Genomic DNA, 26684 nt, shown 5'->3' on the forward strand with positions numbered 1-26684 from the left:
AGTTCACTGGGCAAGGAAATGAGAGAGGTAACATAGATGCAAATAAAAATATTTGAATTGGAAAACGATAATTTTTTCCCATGCATGATTCAGTGAACTGATCAGTCTCTCTAGCAGATTTCATCTACAATAAGACAAAACTGCAGCAACGGAGCCTTTATGATAGAAAGTATCATGGATACAAACCATATGAAGTTATTCCAACTGAATCTTTGCCATTGGAAGAAGAGATGACAGGAATGCCACCATGGAGAAGGTAGGCAAGATCTTTATACCCTTCATGTAGCAGAGCATTGTAGAATGATATATAGGAATAATTATCTTTTTCAAGTATCGTTCTAATTAGCATAGCTGCTCGTTGCCGCTGGGTGGGCTAAAAAAAAAAAGTAGTTTAGTATACTACAAAGAATATATTTGTAACATAAATTAGTGGAGACCAGTACAAGTTTTGAAATAAATTCTAAAAATTTTTAGGAAAGCATAGACTGCCTCAGAGGGCTTTACCTCATTTTTTACTTTTTCCTCCTCCGACACTGTTAAAACTCCATTACTAATCATGTGATCCATGATGTAGGATGTTTTGATGTCCCTTTCCAGGGCTTCTCTATGTTGAAGCAAACAATTTCGAGCTTTTGCATCCATCCTCCCTCAAATTTTTCCTTCTCTGTCAACCATGAGCTACAGGCAAACATCAAAATATTTGTCAAGCCAATAAAGACACGAAAAGATGTATAACCTCACTGGTAATGGAAAAATGTAAAGAAAATAAGACTTCTTTTGCAAAGATTTTTTTTTTTTCCTATTTATTTAAACAGAGTTTATTTAAACTCTCCTACGTGTCTGCCCACAGAAAGGAGGACGGAAGGGGGACGCCGAAAAGAAAACAAGCAGGCTGTCTGCACCGCCGGTCACTCTGTCCTCCCCTGGGCTTCATCTACGTCCTGGCTTTCCCCACTGGACTTTCATCAGCCAGACATGCAAAGATTTTTTTAAATAAACAAAATCTAATGCTTTCAAAGGCGTGAGGTAATGGGTATTCTTTTAAGATACCTGAGGAGAGTACAAAGTGGATGCAACTTTTCTGGAAGGCTATATAAGGTAAGATGTGTTTAAAGTAAGCATTCTCTTTAACCCAGAAATCCCACTTCTAGGAATTTACCTCAGAGAGATATTCATATATGTATGCAAAAATATCCACAAAAAGGGTTAATAGAGAGTGTTTAGGTAAGATAAAAATATTAAAACAACCTAAATGCCCATCATTCGGAGTATGGATTAAAAGAATTAGAGTATGTACATAAGATGGAATATTATACAGCCATTTAAAATAAGACATCTCCATGTACTGACATGGAAAGGTGCTCATGACACATCACTGATTGAAAAAAATTTAAATATGATACCATGTATAGCACAAAATATGTGTTGGTCTCATATAAATGCATAGAGTTGTTTAGAAGTCTGTTCAACAAAATGTTTGGGTTACTTCCAAGTAGCAAGATTTGGAGGGAATTTTCCTCCGTTCTTTTTTCTTCTTTTCTATACTGTCTTCATTTTTTTTCAATACACATTATCACTTGTACAATTTTAAAACTTCCTTTAAGATTTTATAAACAATGGTCATACTAAAGTCCTAATATTTATAAACTACTTGATTTCTTTACCATCATTAAGACTAAATAGAGAATTCTTGGTATTGAGTATTAGTTCTCACTCAAGATGGGTGTCAGCTGGTAGGTCTTCATTGGTAAACACATTTCTCATGTGCTTACTCCACTAATTTTTCAGCTGAGCTGCTAACTATGACAAAGCAACAGAAAATATCCTCTGATGTCATTTCTTAGACTAGGAGGACACAAAGAATAATATTCTTCACAGTATAATACTCTAAGTTCCTACCGACTTTATTTCAAATATGATGCAAATTTTTCAATAGGTATAAAACCCAGATCAGAACATTTTCAAGTTTTTAAACAGAATCTATCCAATGTAATACAGTGAGTGTCTAAATGTGTTTATTTATATACTCATTCAATAAACATTTGAGCCCCTCCTATGTGTCAGGCCCTGAATCTACAGAGATTAAATCATACCCCTGAAGGAATTCACAATCTGGTAGGAGAGTAAAATACAGATAATTAGAATGTGATGTACTAAGCGCCAAGAGATAAGCACAAGTAATTTTGAGCACACAGAAGAGGAGCAATAATCATTAAGCTTCCTTAACCAATAATCAATAATGACTATAAAAAGTACCACCGAATGTGTCACTTTCAAACACAGGTAAATAGAGCATTTGCCTATGTTTGTCAAGGTTCACAAAATGCCCAGTACTGGCATGAAACTGATTGATAAAAGAAAAAATTATGGTTAGGATCAAGGCTATGGTCATTTTTAAATGTTAATGTTTTTATGATCTCAAGTTAAACATAAAACGTCCCGGGCTTCCCTGGTGGTGCAGTAGTTAAGAACCCCCCTGCCAATGCAGGGGACATGGGTTCGAGCCCTGGTCCGGGGGGAATCCCACATGCCGCGGAGCAACTAAGCCCGTGAGCCGCAACTACTGAGCCTGCGCTCTAGAGCCCGTGAGCCACAACTACCCAGCCCGTGTTCCACAAGAGAAGCCACCGCAATGAGAAGCCCGTGCACAGCAACAAAGACCCAATGCAACCAAAAATAAATAATAATTTTTTAAAAATCATATTAAAACATAAAACGTCCCTTAATTTTTCAGTAATAAAACTCTATTTGACAAAACAAAAATGAACTTTTTAGCTTTTGTCCAATAGCTAAGGCAATAGACACACTCTGACCACCTGAAACTAGTTTCCAACTTTACCTAGCCCTATTAAAACTAAAGACGTTAAGTTTTATACGTTTTTTAACTTTACACACATTTAGATATTCTGAACAAATTCTCAGTGTCCCACCTTTCGTAACCACATCAACATGTAAAGTCAGGACTCTCCACTCCAGGCTTGTGAAATATAAAGGACAATTTCATCCAGGAAAACCGTAATAGTTCACCATTTCCTCTTTACATAATTTCACTTCCTGGTACAGTATCAGAATGATTAATAATTGTTCTTTGACCCAGAATTCTGAGTCTCTAAAATCGACTACTGAACCTCCGGAGAACCGGGTTCGGGGAGAAAAGCGAGGCGCAAAGTTACCCAAACCTTCGCACCTGGGTCTTCACTGGGAAGAGAAGCCCTGCAGGGACAGACCGGAAAATCAAGGTAGGGGGGTGAGTGGAGGCAACGGGACTTCCGCAAGGAAATTCGGGGCTCGGGCCACAGCCCGGGGGCAGGTCGGGGCCTCACAGGTGTCTCACCTGGGCCTCAGCAGCCGGGGGGCACCTGAAGACCCCCGGGAACCTCCGACCTGCGGAGGAGGCGTCACCCCCGCAGGCGGCCCACGCAGTCCCGGGGCGCCGAGGTGAGTATTCCAACCCAGACACAAAGGAAGGAGGGCCACTCGGACTGTCGTTCCTTCCCTCCCGCTGCAGCTGCACCCGGGCGGGAGCCCGGAGCCACTCCGGACGCCGCCGCGTCTACTTCAAGTCCTCGCGGGTCGCTGACAGCCCAGACGCCTCACCTCCGGCTCCCTCACCCCTTCTGCCCAGGAATAAAGCCAACCTCTCCACCTCAGGACCGTAGACCAGTCAAAACCCGCCAGTCCGCCCCGCTGGGACGACGCGGGCCCGCGCATGCAAATAAACAGAACCGGAACCCCTCCAGGCGGCCGTCGCCGCGCGCGCTCTGGCTCCGGCTAGTGCCCGCGCGCGCACAAAAAAGCGCCTCCGCCGCACCAACTGGGGCGCACCGCGCTCCAACGAAGGGCGGACCGTGGCGGCTGCGCGCTCGACGTGGCGCGCGCTGCCCCGCCCCACCCCGCCCCGCCCCCCCGCGTCCCGGCGGCTTGCAGACGCCCGGGAGCCACGGTTTCCTCGGTTTTGCAGCGTTAACGTAGAGGTTTGGGGAAGTATGATTGCCGCCTGCCCCAGCTGGAGGAACTAGAAAGCGGGTGGCTGGGAGACGCTGTGGAGCAGCGAGGATGGCCGGGAGAGGAAAGGGGCTGGTTTCTGGGCGGTGCCAAGTCTGAAACGGGGCGCGGTCACCGCCGATCCTTCCCGCGGAGGCTGAGGAGGACACGTCCCGCTACCCCAGGGTGAAGAGGCAGCCCCGGGTTTGTCATCCTCAGGACCTCCAGACATGTCTGAGGTGAAGAGCCGGAAGAGGTCGGCGCCCAAGGGAGCCCCAGCGGAGCCTGGGAAGCGAAGCGAGGGCGGGAAGAGCCCCGAGGCTCGGGGCGGTGGAGGCGGGGGCTGGGCGGACCCCCGGACCGGCGTGAGCCTTCTGTCGCTGGGGACGTGCCTGGGCCTGGCCTGGTAAGTGGTCCGAGGCCGCCCGGGCCGTGTCCGGCCTCCCGTGGTCGCCCTCTCTTCTCGGGGTCCCGCCTCTGCCCCGGCCCCGCCCGGCTCGGCGTCCCGCTAACCTCTAGCTCCCAAGCTTGCGGCTTCTGTTCCTCTGCATCGACCCCAAGGAAGTGACGGCCCAACCTTTATTTTTCCTTTCGCTCGTTTCTCGTAATTCATTTTGCTTTTGTACTGCTGGCGTGCCTCGATCGCCCAGCTGGAGCTGAGGCCAAGGTTTGGGAACGTCAACCATTACGAAATGCAGATGCGGCCAAATTTCATTAAGCGCCTGCTACAGGACAGAAGCTTTCCCGTTTTTAGAACCGGTTACTTCCTGTCCGCTGTGCATTTGGGACAAATTTGCCCCACCCCATAAATGCCTATTGGCAACGTTTGCAACCTTAAAAGAATTCATTATGATCTTAAAGCAACAAAGTTCATGATAATATCAAGTTTTGGAGGACAGCTCATATTTCGGTTATTGTGCATGCGTTAAAAGTCTATTCCTAAGTTACAGATTGAATTTTAGTATAACACTTTTGTTCACCTGAAACTAAAAACTTACAGTTTTTAAACCAAGCAAATAGCGATATATTGATGTCATAGGAAAGATGAATATTAAGAAATAACCTTAAAACCAACTTATTTTGTTTTCCTCAATCAAATTCTTTAGGATTAACCTATTTCGTTTTAATAACAAGACTGACTCTTTAGAGTTCCCCTCCATTTTCACTGATTTTTGAAGTATTTAGAAGATAGCTATTTATCTTCAATAATTGGATTGTAGAAGCAACCCTAGATGTCCTCTCATCTAGAACATTTTTTCTTTTTTTTGGCTCTGTTGGGTCTTAGTTGCTGCGCGCGGGCTTTCTCTAGTTGCGGCGAGCGGAGGCTACTCTTTGTTGCGGTGCACGGGCTTCTCATTGCGGTGGCTTCTCTTGTTGCGGAGCACGGGCTCTAGGTGCGTGGGCTTCAGTAGTTGTGGCACGCGGGCTCAGTAGTTGTGGCTCGCGGACTCTAGAGCGCAGGCTCAGGAGTTGTGGCTCACGGGCTTAGTTGCTCGGCGGCATGTGGGATCTTCCCGGACCAGGGCTCGAACCCGTGTGTCCCCTGCATTGGCAGGCAGATTCTTAACCACAGCGCCACCAGGGAAGTCCTAGAACATTTTTGATGCTAGTAAATTTTGAAGTATACTTTACTGATGACTCATCCTCAGTCAGTCAATAAAAGATTTGTTACAGTAAAGTGAAATGTTGATTATTAAATATTCTCTTCAAAAAGAGATAAATTGTTATTTTACTAATATATTTGTTTATGGAATATTTTGATCTTAAAAGAATAAATGTAGAGAATTTCCTATTTTAAATAAACTTTTATGTCTTAAATTGCGTGACCTTCTTCAGGTAAATCAAAAACTTTGTGCTGGGAAAGTTATTCAGTACTAGAACGTAGTAGGCTAAAATATATATGTTGCTTCCCTCTAGAACCTAATACAACTGGTTTTAGTTACTGAATTTATTAATTCTCATCCAAAGATTCATATTCATATGAGATAAATTACATCAGAAAATGCTCAACTTTTCAATAATTTAGTTACTGTCCTGGGAAAACACACTAACAGGAATCTATAAAGGAAAACAACTGTTGAAAAGCAGACACTTCAGCTCAGGAATTTACTGTTAGTGCCTGCAGTAAAGATACAAACAAGTTATATTCAAGTAGGAAGATTTTATTTGAACTGTGTCTTTGCAAAATAATAAAACAATGCTCAAAGATTATTTCTAAAATGGGCAGATTCAATGATTGTTATTAAATGACTGTTAATTGCTCTTGTGAAATCTTTTGCGACAAGAGTTAAAGTATAAATACTTTGGTCACTATAGCAAATATGTATTCATGGTAAATTTGGGAATTTTCTAAATAAAATGCAAACATTTAACATCTCAAAATACTAAAAAGCACACTGGAATTATAACTAAGCCACTGACATTTTTACCACTAGGATTAGCACCTAAAGATTGGTCTATCAAATCTTTATTGCATGCTTATTGTACTGACACTGTTCTGGTTGTTAAAATACAAAATCCGAATATGTGTGCCTAAATACAGCTTAGGAGTACTCTAATTTTGTCTGATTAAGTTAGGGCAGAGATTTGAACCCTTGCACTGTCCGAGGTTGATTTCAAGGCATCACTATTTCAGTATCTTCAAACCATTAGTCTTTGGATTCTGGTTTGGAAAATAAACAGAGATAATGCAACAAAAGGGTGGTACTTGAACATCTTCTCTCTATTAAACAAAGTCCTGATAATCATCTTCTGTCAGCTTGACAATAAGATGTTGGAGATAACAGTTGCCCAGAACTATAGGGCCTGAGTGTTGGTTTGCATACGTCATTTATAAACTCTTTAAGGAAATTTTCCACGTAAGAGATTGAAGACATTCTGCTTTCAAAAAGTTTTTTAAAGTTATGAAGGTACTAAACAAGACAAAACCTTAAAAGCTTATTACATAGAAATTTAGTCAACTAGAAGTTCCATTGTAAAACTTTTAAGTTTCTTTTGGAAATTTCAACAGTTTTTTAATTGCGTTTATAAAAGTTTGTCATAGCATTTGTGATAATTATGTATCAGAAGTCAAAAGCTCTTTCAACAATCAGATAATTGAGGGTTTTTTTCTCTATCTAATACAACTGTCTCTGTAAATCGTTTATACAGTAAAATCTTGGCTAACCCCATTTTTCAGCTTTTGTTGTTAGTGGAGTTTAATCTGAAAGACAGTTATCCTTTAATTACCTTGATTTTTAAAAATGGAATATGGTCTGTGTGTTCCTCAACTTTCAGTATTATGCTGAAAATGAAGCTGCTGTATGAAACATACAGATAAATGGGTACTGACTCTTTCTCGTTACTAAGTCGAAACAGAGCCAGAGAAAAATCCTGTATATATAAATCCTCCATCATCTGTCTGACATCTAGGCCTCCTAAAGGAGCTATGCAGAGACAAGACTGCAAGGAAATGCATGGTTTATTCCCACAGGGCCCTGAATCTATATGAGTTCTCTGTAAACTGCAATGGATTATAAAGAAGTCAGGAAGATTCCCTTTGTAAAGCCTACAGTAAGGTGGCCAATTAATCCGGGTCCTTTTCTCCTACATCCATACCTTCAAGATCTTTACCTATGATAGTGAAGAGAGTCCCCAAAACAGGGTAAGAGAATGCTTCTTTTCCTATTAGTGGGTCTCATCCATTCACTTCATCCTTTGTTTGCTATAAACCCAACCATGGTTCAAAGTGGGACAGGCCTGGGGCTTCTATCAAGTGTTAAGTAGAAGGGAGCCCTGATCCATTTTACCACTCTAGGCTTGTCAGAAGGATGGGAAAAGCAGCTGTGCAAAGCAGTTCAAAAGAAAGGGCCAAGGTACGTAAAGAGAATAGTTGATGTTTTATGTTCAAGGCACTTTAAGAGCTTTATTAATATGAACCTGTTTAATCTCTACAACACCCTATGAACTAACTAGTTTTATCCCCACTTTGCAGATGAGGAAACTAGCGAAGGTAAGTTAAATAACTTGCCCAAGGTGCTTGTACACGTAGTAAATGGCAGACCCAAAGTTGCCTAGCTTCACATTCAACCAGTATGATATGCTGTCTACCTTTGATATTAATCCAAAAAGAGGCCAAGACCCTAGAAATAGAAATCCCTAGTCCAGAATTGTTTATAATCCTTTCTCTCCTAGAAGCTGTAGCCCTTAGCAGACCCTAATTGTCTCATCTAAACGAAGGAAGATAGGGAGTAAGGGGGTCTTGAACTGCTCCTGTTAGAAAATGCCTCTGACTCATAAAAAGGAAACAAAGCACCTTGGGCATAATCTGGATGCCAGTTTCAAAAATTAGTGTTTCACAATTGAAACCACCTTCTCTCAGTGTACATTTTTGGCTTCTAGAAAAATCATCCTCTTCCTTAATGTTAAATGAGTTAATATTTATAATGCACTTAGAATAGTGTCTGGCACTTCTAAGTGAAAATAAAACAAATGTATTTTAACTCAGCATCATACAGACCACTGTTGATTATTTTCATTACTAGCACTAAGTAAACTTTATACTTGTTTTTTCTTTTATGCACTATTCATATATAGAAATGGTGAATTTTATTTTTTTATTTTGGTGAGAAGCTAACCATGAAAAAAACTACAAATTATCATCAGAGATGGTCACTAATATGATACAGTTTTCTTCAAGCTTTTGCTTAATATTTGAATTTTGAAGAGAAGTGCAGAGATAACATTAAAAAGATTAAATAAAGCAGAAAGTCCTGTAATGAATTTTTGTGGATCAACCTTCATAAAAAATCCCTTTTATAATAATGATTTTATTCTAAATGAACACACTGATCTATAGGATAAATCCATGAGGTAACACTGGAGTAATGGCTGATAAAACTAGTTCCTGAAATTAGACATTTCTTTAGACCGTCTTTCTCCTTCATCTCTGTCTGCTGGTCCCTAAAAGCCAAGAATGAAATAGCCAATCAGAAAAGAATTGTCTACACATCCTTCTTTGAAATTAGGATAATAGTGTTTTCTAATAACGGGAAGTTTTGTTTAAAAGTTCGTATTAACACACAGGAGAAGTCAATCTGTACTAATTATGTAACCTGGGCTTACTTAATTCACTGTTATCTCATAGAATAAACATTAGCCATCATCAAAAGAAATTTATTTCATCCAACATTGTAAACATTTGTTTAAAATGCAAAAACTCCATTTTAGTTTTGGACAGTTTTATAAACAACAGTTAGCCTAATGATATTTATGAGTTTGATTCAGAGTCTTTCACCTCTCCGTTGAGTTTTGGAATCTTTAAATGTTTGTCTTTCGGTGGAAGTCATTTTTACAATAAAGTGTCAACTTGTTGTCAGCTTGGCTGGGAGATTTGAAAATTTACAATATCTAAGTCACATCCCAAACCAATTAAGTCAGAATTTCTGTGGTAAGACCCAGGCATTACACTTTTTTAAAGCTGCCAGGTAAGGGCTTCCCTGGTGCCGCAGTGGTTAAGAATCCGCCTGCCAATGCAGGGGACACGGGTTCGTGCCCCAGTCTGGGAAGATCCCTACATGCCGCGGAGCACCTAAGCCCGTGCGCCACAACTACTGAAGCCCGCGCACCCAGAGCCCGTGCTCCGCAACAAGAGAAGCCACGGCAATGAGAAACCTGCGCACCGCAACAAAGAGTACGCCCCGCTCACCGCAACTAGAGAAAGCCCGCGTGCATCAACGAAGACCCAACACAGCCAAATAAATAAATAATTTTAAAAAAAAGAATCTGGCTGCCAATGCAGGGGACATGGGTTCCAGCCGTGGTCGGGGAAGATCCCACATGCCGCATAGCAACTAAGCCAGTGCACCACAACTACTGAGCCTGCGCTCTAGAGCCCGCGAGGCACAGCTACTGAAGCCCACGCGCCTACAGCCCGAGCTCTGCAACAATAGAAGCCACCGCACTGAGAAGCCCACTCACCGCAAGGAAGAGTAGCCCCCGCTCGCCGCAACTAGAGAAGGCCCGGGCGAAGCAACGAAGACCCAACGCAGCCAAAAATAAAAATAAATAAATTTTTAAAATTTAAAAGTAAAGCTGCCAGGTGACTCCAATATGCAGCGAAGCTGTTGAACCACTGGACTGCGTACTCACTCCTCGCTTCCTATAAAAGCTGCCACTACCTATACCAGAATTTACGTTGTCCTTACCAGAAGTGGGCATAAAATACTGCTTTAACATCCGAACTTAAATGGGTTTGAGATAGGAAGTAGTGATTTTTTTTTTCCCTTTTTCAGGTTTGTATTTCAGCAGTCGGAAAAGTTTGCAAAGGTGGAAAACCAATACCAGTTACTGAAAATGGAAACCAACGAATTCCAAGGGCTTCAAAGTAAAATCAGTTTAATTTCAGAAAAGGTAATTATTAATTAGCATGTTTGGGGAGATTTTACCATTTTTCTTCCCCATTGCCACCCTTCTACCTCAGTTGATAAATTCTTTTTTCCTGCCTTTTAGACCATTACTACTTTAACTCTCACTGGTTTTCCTACTTCTTCACATTCTCCCTTTAATCCAACTTAGTCTTGGCTTACATTTCAAAAGGACAAGAATTTTCTAATATATGACAAATGTTATTGTTTAAAAAGACCAATATTGTCATATTGACGTGACCTCAATTTTCTATTTAAATATCAAGTATCTAGAGCACTGAAAATATTATTGATTTTTAGATATAAAATTAAAATAGGAGTAGCACTTTTTGGACTAAGATCCATCAGTTTTTTTTCTTTATTTCCACTTGGTAAGCATATATATTCATATGCATATAAGAATGACTAACCTAAAATAAATATTGATTTTTATATACAAATGAAAATTAAAATCCATGTCTATGTTGTGTTTCTTAAAGCTGCACATACAAGTGCATTACTACTGTGATTCTTAGAAATGTGAGACAAAAAATTTTTAACTACCACATGTCTCAGGAGAAGGTCAGCTGCAACCAATAAGTCATCATGTGGGCCTTGTCTGGCTACCAGAGACCAAGCTATCATTGGGAAACATGGCTTGTTTGTTCCTTTGTTCATCACTGAGCCTTTACTCAGTGATAAGGTAGAAAAGGATTTGTGCTTGGCCCCAGGGTATGCAAAGATGTTGCAAAAATAGATAGAAATGAAATAGCCGGCCTAAGTCCCTGCAGCCTGATGTACAGAATAAGCCTGTAATCCCCAAGAAGAGAAGAGTCATGGATTAAAATTATCCCTTACACATGCCAGTGAATTCCATGGAGGGTGAGTTTAGAGGCCTCTGGGAAGGTGCTGCAAGAGTTGGTATTTTGACCTAGGGCTCAGGTTGGAAACTGATTGTAGTTACCGAAAGCCCTCTAATCAGAGCAAACGTAATGATAGAAAAAATTCCAGGAGATAGAAACTTCATGTACTTATATGCTATTGAAAACAAATTTTGAAGAAAGATTTCCTTTTTAAATGAAAAATTTGGCAGCAATTAAAATGCTTTTAGTGAATCTCTGCCTTGCAAGCTTGGAACCTGGTAAAGAGGACAAAGATTTAACATATGATTAGAATTTGAAGTCAAATATTACAGGAGATTAGAGCCTGGCCTGTCGGCTATCACTCTCAGTATCTCTCCCCAGTAGCCCTCTAGTTTCCCTCTTCTAATATCTAATTACTCCTAAGCAGCTGTAAGATGGAACACTGTCCTAAGGGTTTTTTTTTAATTTATTTATTTTTGGCTGCGTTGGGCGTTTGTTGCTGTGCCCAGGCTTTTCTCTAGTTGCTGCGAATGGGGGCTACTCTTCGTTGTGGTGCACGAGCTTCTCACTGTGGTGGCTTCTCTTGTTGCGGAGCTCAGGCTCTAGGCGAGCAGGCTTCAGTAATTGTGGCACACAGGCTCAGTAGTTGTGGCTCGCAGGCTCTAGAGCACAGGCTCAGTAGTTGTGGCTCACGGGCTTAGTTGCTCCGCGGCATGTGGGATCTTCCCAGACCAGGGCTCGAACCCGTGTCCCCTGCATTGGCAGGCGGATTCTCGACCACTGTGCCACCAGGGAAGTCCCTGTCCTAAATTTTTTGTATTAAATCTACAGTTTGGTAGACTGAGAATGTAAATCTAAGGGCTTCTCCATGCATAAATTAAAATATTCATTTTTTTCTTACTTTCCACTACGTGGCCAATTTTATAATGGGCAATGTTTTTAATAAAACTCATGTAGATTAAAAAAATGCTTTTGTAAGCAATAAGGATGTATTTTATGGCACAGGCAAATATAGCCATTTGTTTGCAGTAACTTTAAATGGAGTATAATCTGTAAATCTATGTTGTACACTTGAAACTAATATAAGATTGTTAATCAACTGTACTTCAATTAAAAGTAAATAAATAAATGCCTTTGAAGCAGATAATTAAAATATCATCCTAGGATCCAAGAAATATCGTCTTCACATAGTTCGTTCTCTCCCAGTCTGCCCTAGGAGTAGTTTAACAATAGCTGCCTCTTTACAAAGCTGGCCCTAAAGGCCAGCTTAATGCAGTAGGAGGGGAAAACAACTAGACATGGGCTCTCATCATAACTGTGTGACTTTGGAAAAATCACTTTAACTTCTCTTGGCCTCTACTTCATCATTTATTAAATGAGAATATCAAGATTTGTGTAAGGATCAGATGAGATACAATATATATGCAAGCTCTTTGAAAACTTCCAAGCAGTAATAAATTTAAGATATTAACTTTTGTAAAAAATGAAAAACTATTAGACTATAATGGCAGCCCATAAATGCTAGCTATTGTAGTGTACTAGTCACTTATTGTTTGCAGATTAAGTCTTGAGACCTTTGTTATCCTGAAAAGTTGATCTTATAATTGGAGTCTCCTGGGTTATACTGCCTCCAGGTTATAGAGATGCTCTGGTGAACAGCCTAAACAAGAAATTACCTTGGATTAAGATAAGCTTGTCTCAGCAAAATGCTGCTAATAAGACAACTAAACATAACACTATTACCAATGTACAAGTATTTCTCATAGTTGGTGTTTTTAAAGGAACTTGTATTATAGCTACATGTATACATTAAAAATACTTTTTAAACAAGGTTTCAGAGCGATACTGTTATGCATTGTTCCCAGCTATCACCTGGAACTGCTTCAGGTCCTGATTGGGGTAGACCCAAGAGGTTTCTGGCCATTCTTCTTCCTAAATATCAAGAAACATGTTCTTTATACCCTGAGATATGGGGACTACAAAAAGGCATAAAACATGGTCTCTTCCTCTAAGGAATTTAGAAGCTCTCATAGCTTCTCCTGGCTAATTCATCAGTCTGTTAAGAGTCAGATTTCAGAGTCACTTCTAAGCCTCCTCCTCCAGACTTCTGATCTCTCCTCTAAGCATGCCTTCTCCCGTGCTAATTCTGTCATGACACAGATCATCATCTATTGTGATATTTTGTTGTTAATTCATTTGTTTCCTTCACTGATCTTTAGAGCAAATGCTGTGTCTTTTATCTCTGTATCCTTAGTGCCTAGTAACGGAACAGAGAACACTCAATAAATCTTTTTGGAGCTCTAGAATATATGACATGAAAGATCCAAAACACTATCTCCCCTATCAAATTGTGAAGTCAGGGACTATACTGTATCTTTGTTTTTATATCCAGTGTCTAGCACAAGGTCTGGCACAGAGCAAACACTCAAGAATTCTTGAATTATATGCGCTAAATGCCAAATAAGTGGCAAATATGTAATATGATAGATTCTACAGGAGTTCAGGCTCTCAGGGCTAGGGTCATGGAAGAATGCTGCACTGAAGACCTAAGACCTGGTCTGAGCCTTGAAGGAAGGACAGAACTTAGCTAGACAAAGAGGAAGGAAGGCTAACATATAGAGAAGTTATGGAATTTGGGACTTCCTCCTAGAAGTGTTAGGAAACGTTAAGGGGTTTTTAATGTTGTACCATGATGTACACAGCAGTTTTTAAAACCTTAAATCTGGCTGTAGTGTGTAGGATGATTTAGAGGAAGTAACTAGAAGCAGGTATTAGATAATATTTCTATAGTATTTTCCTTGATCATTGAAGTTCGGTTTGGGTGCCCTATGTAAGTGCTTCCATAGCTCTTTCCCTGTCACAGCGCATGTAGACTTCACTCTCTCCCCAATTAGACTAAGCTGCTTAAGGGCAGAACTGTGTCTTGTACAGTATTATATCTTCAACATAATGCTGCAAACATTTGATAAATTAATGATCATTTCTAGGCCTTCCTGTAGTCTCTAAAGCTGTTATCTTTGTGTGAGTGTAGGCTAAGAAAGAGGTCCACAACCTGGTCCTTCTATATTCTGGACATTTTAGGAGATGCTAGGAGCTTACCATAATTTATAGATACTTAGAACACTTTACTGTTTGACATCAGTTGTCTCTGTAAACTGATTTTTTATTCACATTTTGCCTTTGTGATAGTTATAAGATCTGATTCTGGTACCTTTTCTGCAAGAGGTCAGTCAACAAATTTTTTTTTCAGGCAGAAAGTCTTCCAGAATCATAGAACTTATTAAATTTAACAAATTTTATAACTAAGTCAGTTTCTAAAAAGCCAAATAACTATTAAAATGACAACTAAGTTGCTTTCCATTGGAATAAAAACAGAAGGAAATGTGATATACTTCAGGCTTCTTTAACATTATTTTTCTTTTGAATATCCCTCCATGAAAATGCACAAATATTTAGGATTATAAGTTCAGGTGTATACAGTTGACCCTCCGTATCTGTGGGTTCCCCATCCAAATATTACATGAGGGACTTGAGCACCCATGGATTTTGGTATCCACAGGAATACCAATGCCCCACAGGTGGATACCTAGGGATGAGGGACAACCGTATTTTTCTACCATAGTGCTAATCTATTAAATGTGTTTAAAACATGTTTTTAACAACTTAAATATGTAACAATTGTTTTTGTCTGTATGATTCTTATGTATTTGGATATTTTAGACATCTTCAGAATTTGAACTTGGCAAGTGATTGTTAAAGTGTGTTTCCCTAAAATAAAAGTTATTAAGTAGCCTTGGGAATTGTTTTGTGTTATAAATGCAGCTTGCAACTACTGAAAGTATCCTGCAGGAAGCTACATCATCCATGTCTTTGGTGACCCAGTTTGAGCAGGAAGTATCCAGCCTCCAAAGTATCATGCATGACATTCAGAATAGTGAAGAGATGCTCACTCAAAAGATGCAAAGCCTTAATGAGAAATTCCAGAACGTTACAGATTTCTGGAAGAGAAGCCTAGAAGAAATGAATGTTAATACAGACATTTTCAAATCAGAATCAAAACATATACATTCTCAAGTGACTGTCCAAATTAACTCAGCTGAACAAGAAATGAAATTGCTCACTGAAAGGCTAAAAGATTTGGAAGATAGCACACTAAGAAATATTAGAACTATAAAAAGACAAGAACAAGAGGATCTTCTGCGAGTAGAGGAGCAGCTTGGCTCCGACACAAAAGCACTTGAAAAGTTAGAGGAGGGACAGCATGCTCTCTTTGCCAGAGATGAAGACCTGACTAATAAACTTTCCAGCTACGAACCCAAAGCTGAAGAATGCAAGACGCATTTGCCAACAATTGAAAGTGCTATTCGCTCTGTTCTCAGAGTCTCTCAGGATCTGATAGGGACAGAAAAGAAAATGGAAGACTTGACTCTTCAGATGTTTAATATGGAAGATGATATGCTGAAAGCAGTATCTGAAATAATGGAGATGCAGAAAACCCTTGAAGGAATTCAGTATGATAATAGCATATTAAAGATGCAGAATGAACTGGATGTTCTAAAAGGAAAAGTTCATGATTTTATAGTATATTCAAGTACAAGAGAAAAGGGGACTCCAGAAGAATATAATCTAGAAAATAAAGGAATTGATAGTGATTTTTGAATGCACTACATTTATCCTGATGAACCACATTATTATACATAACCTGATTAGTTCCATGCTTTTGAGTTATTTTGATATGCCTCACTTTACCCTACATTATTGGAAAATAAATGAGGTGTCCACACAAATGTGTTATCCAGAGAGTCAAAGCTTATCTTTTTAAGCAATAAAACTTATTTCATTTTCACCATTTTAAATAGAAACATTTCTAAAATATATATTTCTCTACTTTTTTGAAGCAATATACTTAATATTTTTAAGTGTTTTTCTAATAATTAATGGACATTATTGTGAATTTCATCTGTCATATTGGACCCAAATATATTAATGTCCCTAGGAGCTATTGAGGGGTGTTTACCTCGTCACTCGACCCCAGTTTGCTATTTTTCAAACCTTCTGTCTATTTCTTATACCTTTTCTGTCACCTGAAAAAGTGACCCACTGACCTGATCTTACTGTCAGGTTGATCAGTAATGTGTTCACCTCAGCCAATTTTTCATTTCCTTTGCAATTTACTGCAGGCTAAGAATCCAGACAACCAAGTTCATAGGAATTTTGTCTAAAATAAAAGATAACATGCCTGAGGGAGAGCCTGGAATGCTTTGCTATGAATTAATATGCACTTTTTGAAAACTATGGAGACTGGAAAACATTTTTACTTTTTGTTAAGGTTCTAAACTGTTATAGATACTTGTAAGAAATTTTTTTAAAGAGTAAATGTGTTCTTTCTGAAAGTTTTCCCTATGAATTAAGTGTGTATCCTGTGAAGTATGGACTTTGGGAATATCTTTGTATACCTGGGCGTTTTTTTTTGTTTTTTTTTTTTAAGGTTCTAACTGTGTTACAGACTCTTGAGTTTGCTAGGTACATGATCTCTAGATAAATTATTCTGCTTACAATAAAAATACACTAATAAGCCTGTGGCCTACTTTAAAGAAGAAAAAGCAGCATAATGAGATATGATGTGATAATTATGGTAACTGAAATATGTCATTATTTTAGAGTCCCCAAACTAATTACCCAACCAAATTTGTTTTACGTAGTGATTTTATTTTACACAAAATTATATAATAGAGTCACAGGGAATAAGACATGGACATATTGAGATGAAATTAAGGGGAGGTCTAGACAGATTTTTGCAATAATGATAATTGGAAATGTGCAAGTTTGGGGAAGCACATAACACTTTTATTGGTAAACTGATGTATCAAGGGTGTCCAAGGTTGGTGTTGAAAAAACTGAGTTAACTGCATTTGAAAGTACTGTTCTAACATGTTTCTTCTTGCCAATAACCAACTATAGTCCCAGTTTTATAATGCAATTTCAGTGGAATTAAACACAAAGAACTTGAAAGAAGTCAGTTACAAAAGATAGTTGTGGTCAGGTGGTTTTATTATGTAAATCTGTACATTTTTTGAAAAATCCCAAATAAGTTCTACTTTGGGGTTAGGAAGGCCTATGGTAGACAGCCATGGGTCATAGGCATAGCATTAATTTCTGGAATATTAACATTAAATTTCTTGACTTCTGAATATTTAAATTCTTGTCTGTGTGCACTAACAAAATTGTATTTGTTTGCTTTTATTTTCACACTAATAAAATAGATTATAAAGTTAACTGGAACTTTGTCGTTTCAACCTCCATCCTGCCAGGGCATATGTGATCTCTTGTACTCTTTACTTGTATTTATTTATATATTTATTTATTTATTTATTGGTGTGTCACCAGATTTGATACATCATTATTATTAACTAGGGTATGTACCATAGTAATGGTTACAGAAAATAAATGGAAATAAGGTGGCCACTGTGCTCTACAGTGACAATTACAAGGGAAACAAAAACTGCCCTTCTACAAGTATTTCATGAGAAAATATTGTGTACATGTATGTACACATGTATATATTCCTTTATTCAGGGGTTTTCCTATAAAAAATTGTCACGAGAGATTTAGATGTACCTAGTTTGTCTTCCTCTGTTTCTTAAATTCATTTATTTAACACAGATACTTGAAATTTCAAAAACTTTCCTGTGTATCAAATATTAAATTACATTGTTAGTTTTTCCTTTAAGGAAGATTACCATATCCTAAGACACATTTTTGTATCTTTGTAATTAATAATAAATTTTACATTAAGTTTCTGATAGAGAGTAGTGTCCATTTTTTTAATTAGCACATATAAATCACTTTTACAAAACAAACACCTAATTTTCTTAACCCTTCGACGTAAAGTTAAAAAGTATATTTGTAGTAATATTTCCTTAAATTTTGCCTAAGATGAGAAGCTGTTGACTAAGTGTATTTTTATATTTTATAATGAAAAATGTTGATTTATTAGCCTGTATGGATTGATAGAAAACTAAATTTGTAAGATACAAAGTTAATGGCTTTTTTTTTTTTTTGGCTGCACCATGCGGCTTGCAGAATCTTAGTTCCCCGACCAGGGACTGAACCCACACCCTTGGCAGTGAAAGCGTGAAGTCCTAACCGCTGGACCGCCAGGGAATTCCCAATGGCATTATTTTAATTTTAATCTAATTGTAGGTCTTTGTGTGAATCTATAATCTTGACCAAAGATTAACGTGATGTCATATTCACCAAACATAATTTTTTTAATGTATTTCTCTGTAGATTTACCTCATATTTGCACAGTTGGCAAAAGCTGTGCAAATTCACCCAGTATCTGTGTCACTTCAGCTATGAACTACTAATTTAACACAAATCAAAATGCTCCATCCCAGCTTTACAGAGCAGGGAAGGATAGAACCGACATTTTGGAGCCGATTATGTGTCCCACTGCTAGGAGGCCTACATTCGTCATCATCCTAACAGCTCCATGTATTGAGTATCTACCCTGTCCCAGTCATTGTGCTAGGCACTTTGCATGTGTTATCACAGATTCTCACCACAGCTTTGCTAGCTATGAGACCCCTTTTACAAATGAGGAAATTGAGGCTCAGCAAGATTAGGACTCTTACAATCACGCTGCTGAGTCTGTCCAATTCCAGAGGCCACTGACCTCCCACTATACAGTGCAACCTGCTGCTGTTCAACCAGGGAGGGAAAAAAAAAAAAAATCACAAGAAATCAGCTGTCAGTAGAACTATCTTGAGAATTCAGAAAGCTATAATTCAGTCAAATGCGCCCACTACTGTGTTGCCATTAAACTAGACTATAAGTCCCTCAAAAGTTGTAACTGACCTAAAATTATTTGGGCCTTGGGCATAAGAAAGAATCAATAAATGTTTAGGGAAGAGTGAGAAAGCAGTGGAGGAGAAAAAAAACCCTAGACTGGAATCTTCTAATCTAGGCTTTGCCACTAACTCTGTGTTCTTGGGCACTTTATTTTGGGGCTCAGTTTTTTAATTTGTAAAATGAAGGAATTGTACCAAATAATTTCTAAAATCTCTCCTGGCTTTAAGTGGTTTTAAACTTTAGAGATCAATAAAATTTCCAGGTCCCTTAGTACAGTTCAAAGATCCTTCAGCAAAGTTTTTGGAAGGCTGATTGGACCCACAAATCATTCCCTTGACTCACGTTGTTTTGCTTGTAGATCCAGACAACATTTAACATTGCAGGGCAGCATCTAGCTTAGTACCTTGCTCATATGATAGGAATAGGAATATTAGTAAGTATTCAAATTACTGGGTGAATCTTTCGAGCTACCAATAGACTCCAACTCTTCTGTTCATCTTAGGCAAATAGCTTAAACAAGCCATTATGTAATCTTTAAACATAATTCAGTGAAACAATTTCTAGGCTATTCCTATACTGTATTGAGTTTCTATTTTAGTGAAGACTAATAGAAGTTCATAATAAATTGCTTTTATAACCTACCAAGTGTGACAAAGAGGCTTACTAACAGTTTCTTAATGATCTTGTACTTCTAAGAATAAATTTAGCCCTTTCTGAGATGTTTTAATTGTTTAATGCTGTTAAGCTATCTCTACTCTACCAGATTAGATACATTAATAAATGATAACCTAGTAATGAAATAGATGAAAGTAAGCCCTCTCCTTTCACCTTTGAAAATCTCTTTCAGCAAATACAATCTATTGCAAAACTTTCCCCTAAAAAATAAAACTTAAGGTTTTGCACTCACTGCTTGATTTCCTTCCTATTTGTGGCTATTCGTTACTGTCATACCCACGATAATTTTTTCACAGTCTAACTTCTCTACCAAAAACAAACAAACAAACAAAAAAAACATTTTGGGCCACCATCCCCACCACTAATCAACATAGCATAAACCTATTGAGAAAAATCCTAAAATATATTTTGGAACCAAATATATATGATGGGGCAAGAAGGGGGTATTGATGCTTTGAATTAACTTTTCTACTGCCCCATTTCAGATTGTCATTTCTTTGCAATTATATGACTGCTCCTTTTTTAAGATGCCGTAAAAATAATATTCCAAGCATATTAAATATTTATTTGCATTAAGTAAAACTAATTTAATGTTACCAAAATAACCCCAACAGGTTACCTGAGTGAACCAGGCAAAGGCAATTTAAGAAAGATGATTTATAAAAAACATATTGAAGAAATACAATTATTTTGGGAAAAACTTGATGTCTTTAAACTGCATTTTTTATTTTGTAAAAATTTTTTTCAACCTGCGTATTTGTTTTTGATTCCTTATTTTTTCTGAATTTTAAATAATCCATTTACTGACATTTTCTTTCCCAAACTAAGTGACAAACTTTCTGAAAGCAGAGTCAGTTCCTGATCATACTAGCACATATCAGCACAGTAAACGTTGTTGAATCAAGCTGGTTTTGATTATTACTAGAAAGCTATAGACAATCTCCACTTTCAAACAATGCTTTCCTAGAAAACAAGCTGAAAGTTAAATGTGCAAAAGTGGAACAACTGACTTACATGTTATAAATGGGATTCCTTTTTTCAATGTAATCACAATGTATATCTGTGTTAGGACACAGGCTTTGACTATATATTTTACATTTGTTCTTTAATTTTTTTTCTTCATAGTTTAGCATACAGCGCACAGGCTTAAGTTAATCTTATGATTGAAACTTAATTGAAACCTGACAATTCCTATGTGTTTTATTTTTTTAATTAAATAAATTTGACATCTAACATTGTGTAAATTTAAAGTGTACAACATGATACTTTGATACATTGATATATTCAGCCTTGAGAAATTATATCCTGCCATTTGTGACAACATGGATAGACCTCACGCATGTATGTTTTAATTTTCAATTTTGTATTGTTTATGATACTTACCCATCTTATCACTATAATCAACACTTTAATATTCCCCTTTCCCTCTTAACTTTATTAACTGATGGCACAATGCAATAAAAATTCAAATATTAAAAATACAATAAAATAAAATAACTCAATTTCCCCAAAACTGCTATATAAACACACATACACACGCACACAACAACAAAAATAACAACTTGAAATGTTGCCAGGCAGTTGTGTGGCTCAAAATGTTCATCAGCTGATTTGTCCAAGTTAAACCAAAACAATTTAGAGACATCAGTATTCAATGGATGCTGGGGAAGGAGGATTGCATTGAAACATCCAAAAGTTGAGAATCACTTGTATTTGGAATCATGGAATTTTAGAACCTTGGAGATAGTGCTTTGTTTGTTTGTTTTTTTGTTTTTTACATATCTATCGTCTCTATTAAACTGCTGAACTGAGTTGAAGCCACAACCGAAGCTGTACTCATTTTTATGTTCCTCAGACTTCACATGCCTGACAACACACTAGGAATTTAAGGATTACTAATTGAATGGAATTAGTTCAATACCCCAGAAAAGTATTCATAAAAGTAATAGGACAATAAAGTCCCTTCATTCTAGCACTTGTTGTACCTACAAACAAACTTGCGTTTCAGAAGTCACGTTGTCTTGTTTGACCCCCCAAATTTACCAAAACTCATCTAGAGGGGGCTTCCTCCTCCCTTCTCCAGCAACTGAAGATACATCATTTTCCCTCGTTTAGCTAATTTTGTCACCATGCAGAGGACTGATGGTGCAAAAATAACTGGAAAATGCCATTTGCAGTCACATGAAATTTCCTCAATGTTTTCCTTCCTATTCATTAGCAATACACTTGATGCATCTTTTACCAAATGCTTTCCAGAAGAGCAGTAACTTTATAGTTCAAAATAACACCTAAAATTTAAGTTGAATTTTAAATGTTAAGCTTTTACTCAATTTAATTATTCTGGTACTATATTTTCTTACAGTGTCAGAAGTCTGAAGCTATCATAGAACACTTGAAGACTTTTCAAATAATTACTCATCTAAAGCGTCTACAGGAGGAGATTTATGAAGTGAAAACTTGGTCCAACAGGATAACTGAAAAGCAGGATATATTGAACAACAATTTGACCACTGTTTCTGAAGATGTTACAAAAGTAGACCAAAGTACAACTTCCATGGCAAAAGATGTCGGTCTCAAGATTACAACTGTAAAAACAGATATACGACGTATTTCAGGTTTAGTAACTGATGTAACATCATTGACAGATTCTGTTCAAGAACTAGAAAATAAAATAGAAGAAGTAGAAAAAAATACAGTAAAAAACATAGGTGATCTTCTTTCAAGTAGCATTGACCGAACAGCAATGCTCCGAAAGACAGCATCTGACAATTCACAAAGAATTAACTCTGTTAAGAAGATACTTTCTGAGCTACAGAGTGATTTCAGCAAGCACACAGATAGATTTTTAAGCTTAGAAAGTGACAGAGCTAAAGTTCTGAAGACAGTGACTTTTGCAAATGATCTAAAACCAAAGGTGTATAATCTAAAGAAGGACTTTTCCCGCTTGGAACCCTTGGTAAATGATTTAACAGTACGCATTGGGAGATTGGTTACTGACTTACTACAAAGAGAGAAAGAAATTGCTTTCTTAAAAGAGAAAATATCTAATTTAACAATAGTCCGAGCTGAGATTAAGGATATGAAAGATGAAATAAAACACATTTCAGATATGGATTAGCTTGAAATTATTTAGATTAGACTGAAGAAACTTTTTAATGGGACCTCTGTCATGTTATAAAAAGACTGACAAGTCAGAAATAATGAAATTTTGGAGTAAATACTATTTTGTATTTGATTCTATTTTGTACAGTAAAAATAAAAGTTTTTGAAGGACTGAGCACTGGATTTTCCAAAATAAATATGCTCAAATGTATTTAAAACTTTATATAAAACATGTTTGCAACTTTATATAGTAAGAACCTTATGCATCCCCCTTACGTATACATGCATATGTTCGCACGCACGCACGCACATGCACACACACATACACACTCAGGGTCTGCCAGTCTAGCACTGGGAAATCTAGATGGGGCAGGATCTGAATCCCCACTTGCCCTCACTAACTGCCAAGGAGCATAGTATGTGTGGCTGGGGCCCAGCTGAAGAACTGCCCATCAGGATCAGGGCTGTAACATATATTATCCATTTAGAGTAAGAGAAACTAGAAAGGTCACAACCAGGGAGCTGCAGGAAAAGAATCATGTAAGACTTCCTGGGTCCTTTATGGCTTTAGGAAACAGGGAAAGGTCACCTAAAATGGGGTAGGGAAGTGGCATCTAGAGCAGGGTTTGCAGGGTGGGGGGGCAGCACAGATTGCAGGGGGCTTGCCAAGCCTCAGATGGAGGCTGCCCCAAAGCAGCACAACTCATGTGTGGTGTTGATGTGACCAGAAGCAGCCAAAGCAAAGAAGTTCTAACATTTAAAACAGCATCACATTAGCAATTCCACTTATATAAAATTCTAGAAAATCCAATCTCATATGTAGGGGCAGAAAATAAATCAGTGGTTGCCTGGGAAGTATAACTTTTAAAGAAGCACAAAGAAATCTTGAGGGGTGAAGGATATTTATTATCTTGATTGTCTTGATGGTTTCATGGGTATAGACTTGTGTCAAACTCATCAAATTGTACTCTTTAAATATGTGCAGTTTATTGTACATCAATTATTCCTCAATAAAGTCGTAAAAAAAGTACTATATAATAATCTAAAAAAAAACCCACCCACAAACATTAGCCCCAGTTTCAAATGCCTAGCATGAACAGTATCCAGATGCATAGAACTAGTTACCTCAAAAAGAAGAGTTTATGAATTTTTTTCTTCCGGTTTTACTGAAATGTAATCGACGTACAGCACTGTAGAAGTTTAAGGTGTGCAACATCATGATTTGACTTACATACATCATGCAGTGATCACCACAATAAGTTTGGTGAACATCCATTATCTCCTATAGATACAAAATGAAATAGAAAATACATACTTTTCTTTGTGATGAGAACTCAGGATTTACTCTTAACCTTCATATATAACATACACCAGTGTTAATTATATTTATTATGTTGTACATTACATCCCTAATATTTCTTTATCTTGTAAATTTGTACCTTTTGACTACCTAATCCAATCCCCCTCCCCCACCCCCCACCTCTGATAACCACAAATCTGATCTCTTTTTCTATGAATTTGTTTGTTTGTTTGTTTTTGAAGTATAACTGACCTGCAACACTACAACACTACATTAGTTTCAGGTACACAACATAGTGATTTGATTTTTTTTGTTTGTTTTTTGTCACACCAAGTGGCTTGCAGGATAGTTCCCCCACCAGGGACTGAACCCAGGCACCCGGCAGTGAAATCGCGGAGTCCTAACCACTGGACTGCCAGGGAACTTTCCCTGATTTGATTTTTTCATACATTTCAAAATGATCACCATGATAAGTCTAGTTGCTTCTGTCACCATGAAAATATATTACATAATTATTAACTCTATTCCCCACACTACATTTCATCCCCATGACTCATTTATTTTGTAACTGGAAGTTTGTACCTCTTAATCTCCCCACCTATTTCTCTCCCCTCCCACCCCCCTCCCCTCTGGCAACCACCTGTTTGTTCTCTATCTCCGAGTCTGTTTCTGCTTAGTTATGTTCGTTCATTTGTTTTGTTTTTTAGATTCCACATATAAGTGAAATCATACAGTATTTTTGTCTTTCTCTGTCTGACTTATTTCACTTGGTATAATACCCTCTAGGTCCATCCATATTGTCACAAATGGCAAGATTTCATTCCTTTTCATGACTAATATTCCATTGTGATATATACCCCATTGTGATATGTGATATATACCCCATTGTGATATATGGTATACCCCATATATACCCCATCTTCTTTATCCATTGATCTATTGATGGGCACTTAGGTTGCTTCTATATGTTGGCAATTGTGAATAATGCTGTAATGAACATAGGGGGTGCATATATTTTTTCAAATTAGTGTTTTTATTTTCTTTGGTTAAACACCCAGGAGTGGAATTGCTGATGGGCAGAGCCAGGTCCCAGGGTCTCTGGTGGCAGTGCCCTAGGTGTTCCAGAGTTGGTGTCAACCCACAGGTGGGTAGAGCCAGCACCCATGGGGTCCTGGGGCTGGTGACCACCTCCTGATGGGTGAGGCCAGGTCCCGGGGCTAGTGCTGGCCCACTGGTGGACGCGGGTTGGAGACAGATCCTGGGCTCTCTGGTGGGCAGGGCTGGGTTCCAGGGCAGCTGAATCCCAGGGAAGCTGTCCTGTTGTGTCCCCACCTAGCTAGCTGTGTGGCTTGCAGTGTCCCAATTCTGGTCCCTAGCAGCTGGCAGACAGGGCCGGGTCCAGACCCTATAAGCTAGAAGGAGGATTCCAAAATGACACTTGGCAGCACCAGTGTTCTCGTGGGGGTATGAGCTCCCCAAAATGGCTGCTGCCGGTGTCTACATCCCCAGAGTGAGTCTTAATTGCCTCCTGCCTCTCCAGGAGGCTCTCCAAGATCAGCCAGTGGGTCTGACCCAGGCTCCTTTAAAACTACTGCTTCTGCACTGGGTCTTGGAGCATATGAGATTTTGTGTGTACTCTAAGAGTGGAGTCTATATCCCCCAGCCCCTCCGAGTTTCCCAAAAGTAAGCCCTACTGGCCTTCAAAGCCAAATTTTCTGGGGGCTTGTCTCCTCAGAGCAGGACCCCTGGGTCTGGGGAGCAGGAAGTGGAGCTCAGACCCCTCACTTTTGGGGGAGAAACTCTGCAGTTGTAATTATCCTCCCATTTGTGGGTCACCTACCCTGGAGTATGGGTCTTTAGTATACCTCATCTCTGACCCTCCTAATTGTATCATTGTGCTTCCTTCTTTATATCTTCAGTTGTAGAATATCTTTTCTCCTAGCGTTCAGGTAGTTCTCATCAACAATTGCGCTTTAGATAGTTGTAATTTTTGTGTGTCTGTGGGAGGAGGAGAGCTCAGGGCCTTCCTACTCCACCATCTTGGCCGCTTCTAGGATGAGTCTCAAGTTTATAAATTCTTACACCAGAATGGCTCATCCCCAAGCCTTGGGCTTTTTGCCATTAAAGAGTTAGCATTAAAATTGATTCACATAGTTCTAAGTTGAGCCCCAAGAAACTTTCTCCCTGCTTCTTTGACTCCATATTATTTTCTCTTTCCTGAACTGCTGTAGCACTTGAAGTCTCCCTCACAATTTTATTGCTAAAACTTTATTTAAGCACTAAGTGTCCATCGTTCTTTGCAAATGGTTTCATGGGTGTCTGAAACTAGATCATGAGTTTCTTGATTACTCATATCACGTATTCTGTTTTTAAAAGTGATATGCTGGGACTTCCCTGGTGGCTCAGTGGTTAACAATCCACCTGCCAATGCAGGGGACACAGGTTCGATCCCTGGTCCAGGAAGATCCCACATGCCGCAGAGCAGCTAAGCCTGTGCGCCACAACTACTGAACCTGCACTTTA

General features: G+C 38.6%; 2 protein-coding genes across 8 annotated transcripts in view; one reads left to right on the top strand and one right to left on the bottom strand.

Moving 5' to 3' along the window:
• Positions 1 to 3759, bottom strand: part of APAF1 (apoptotic peptidase activating factor 1) — a 109510-nt gene extending 105751 nt beyond the window's left edge. For 5 of the 6 annotated variants that reach the window (XR_009702639.1, XR_009702640.1, XM_061206224.1 and 2 more), the window contains exons 1-3: positions 3335 to 3759; positions 505 to 678; positions 187 to 373 (exon numbers count right to left, since the gene is read on the bottom strand). Coding sequence is in view for 4 of the 6 variants with exons in the window: in XM_061206224.1 (XP_061062207.1) it covers positions 187 to 373; positions 505 to 642 (325 nt within the window). In the remaining 2 variants the exon portion in view is untranslated. The remainder of the gene's footprint in view (positions 1 to 186; positions 374 to 504; positions 679 to 3334) is intronic. The other variant, XM_061206225.1, reaches the window with a different exon arrangement.
• Positions 3760 to 3914: 155 nt separating this feature from the next.
• On the top strand, positions 3915 to 22948 carry IKBIP (IKBKB interacting protein). Of its 2 annotated transcripts, none has more exons than XM_061204682.1 (3): positions 3915 to 4390; positions 10257 to 10374; positions 22122 to 22948. In XM_061204682.1, the coding sequence occupies exons 1-3, from the start codon at positions 4215 to 4217 to the stop codon at positions 22875 to 22877; spliced, it is 1050 nt and encodes a 349-aa protein (XP_061060665.1). In that variant the 5' UTR covers positions 3915 to 4214; the 3' UTR covers positions 22878 to 22948. The 2 variants fall into 2 exon arrangements, with proteins under 2 accessions (XP_061060665.1, XP_061060664.1); XM_061204681.1 differs by lacking the exon at positions 22122 to 22948 and adding an exon at positions 15053 to 17553.
• Positions 22949 to 26684: the final 3736 nt, after the last annotated feature.

This window comes from Eubalaena glacialis, chromosome 11, assembly GCF_028564815.1.
Source record: "Eubalaena glacialis isolate mEubGla1 chromosome 11, mEubGla1.1.hap2.+ XY, whole genome shotgun sequence".
In the NCBI taxonomy this organism is placed as follows: Eukaryota; Metazoa; Chordata; class Mammalia; order Artiodactyla; family Balaenidae; genus Eubalaena; species Eubalaena glacialis.

What these genes read in the sequence shown, in the direction of transcription:
- IKBIP (XM_061204681.1), top strand. Translation starts at nt 4,215, where the DNA reads ATGTCTGAGGTGAAGAGCCGGAAGAGGTCGGCGCCCAAGGGAGCCCCA. An exon ending in ACGTGCCTGGGCCTGGCCTG is followed by an intron (nt 4,391 to 10,256) that starts GTAAGTGGTCCG and finishes TCCCTTTTTCAG; the next exon opens with GTTTGTATTTCAGCAGTCGG. An exon ending in TCAGTTTAATTTCAGAAAAG is followed by an intron (nt 10,375 to 15,052) that starts GTAATTATTAAT and finishes TTATAAATGCAG; the next exon opens with CTTGCAACTACTGAAAGTAT.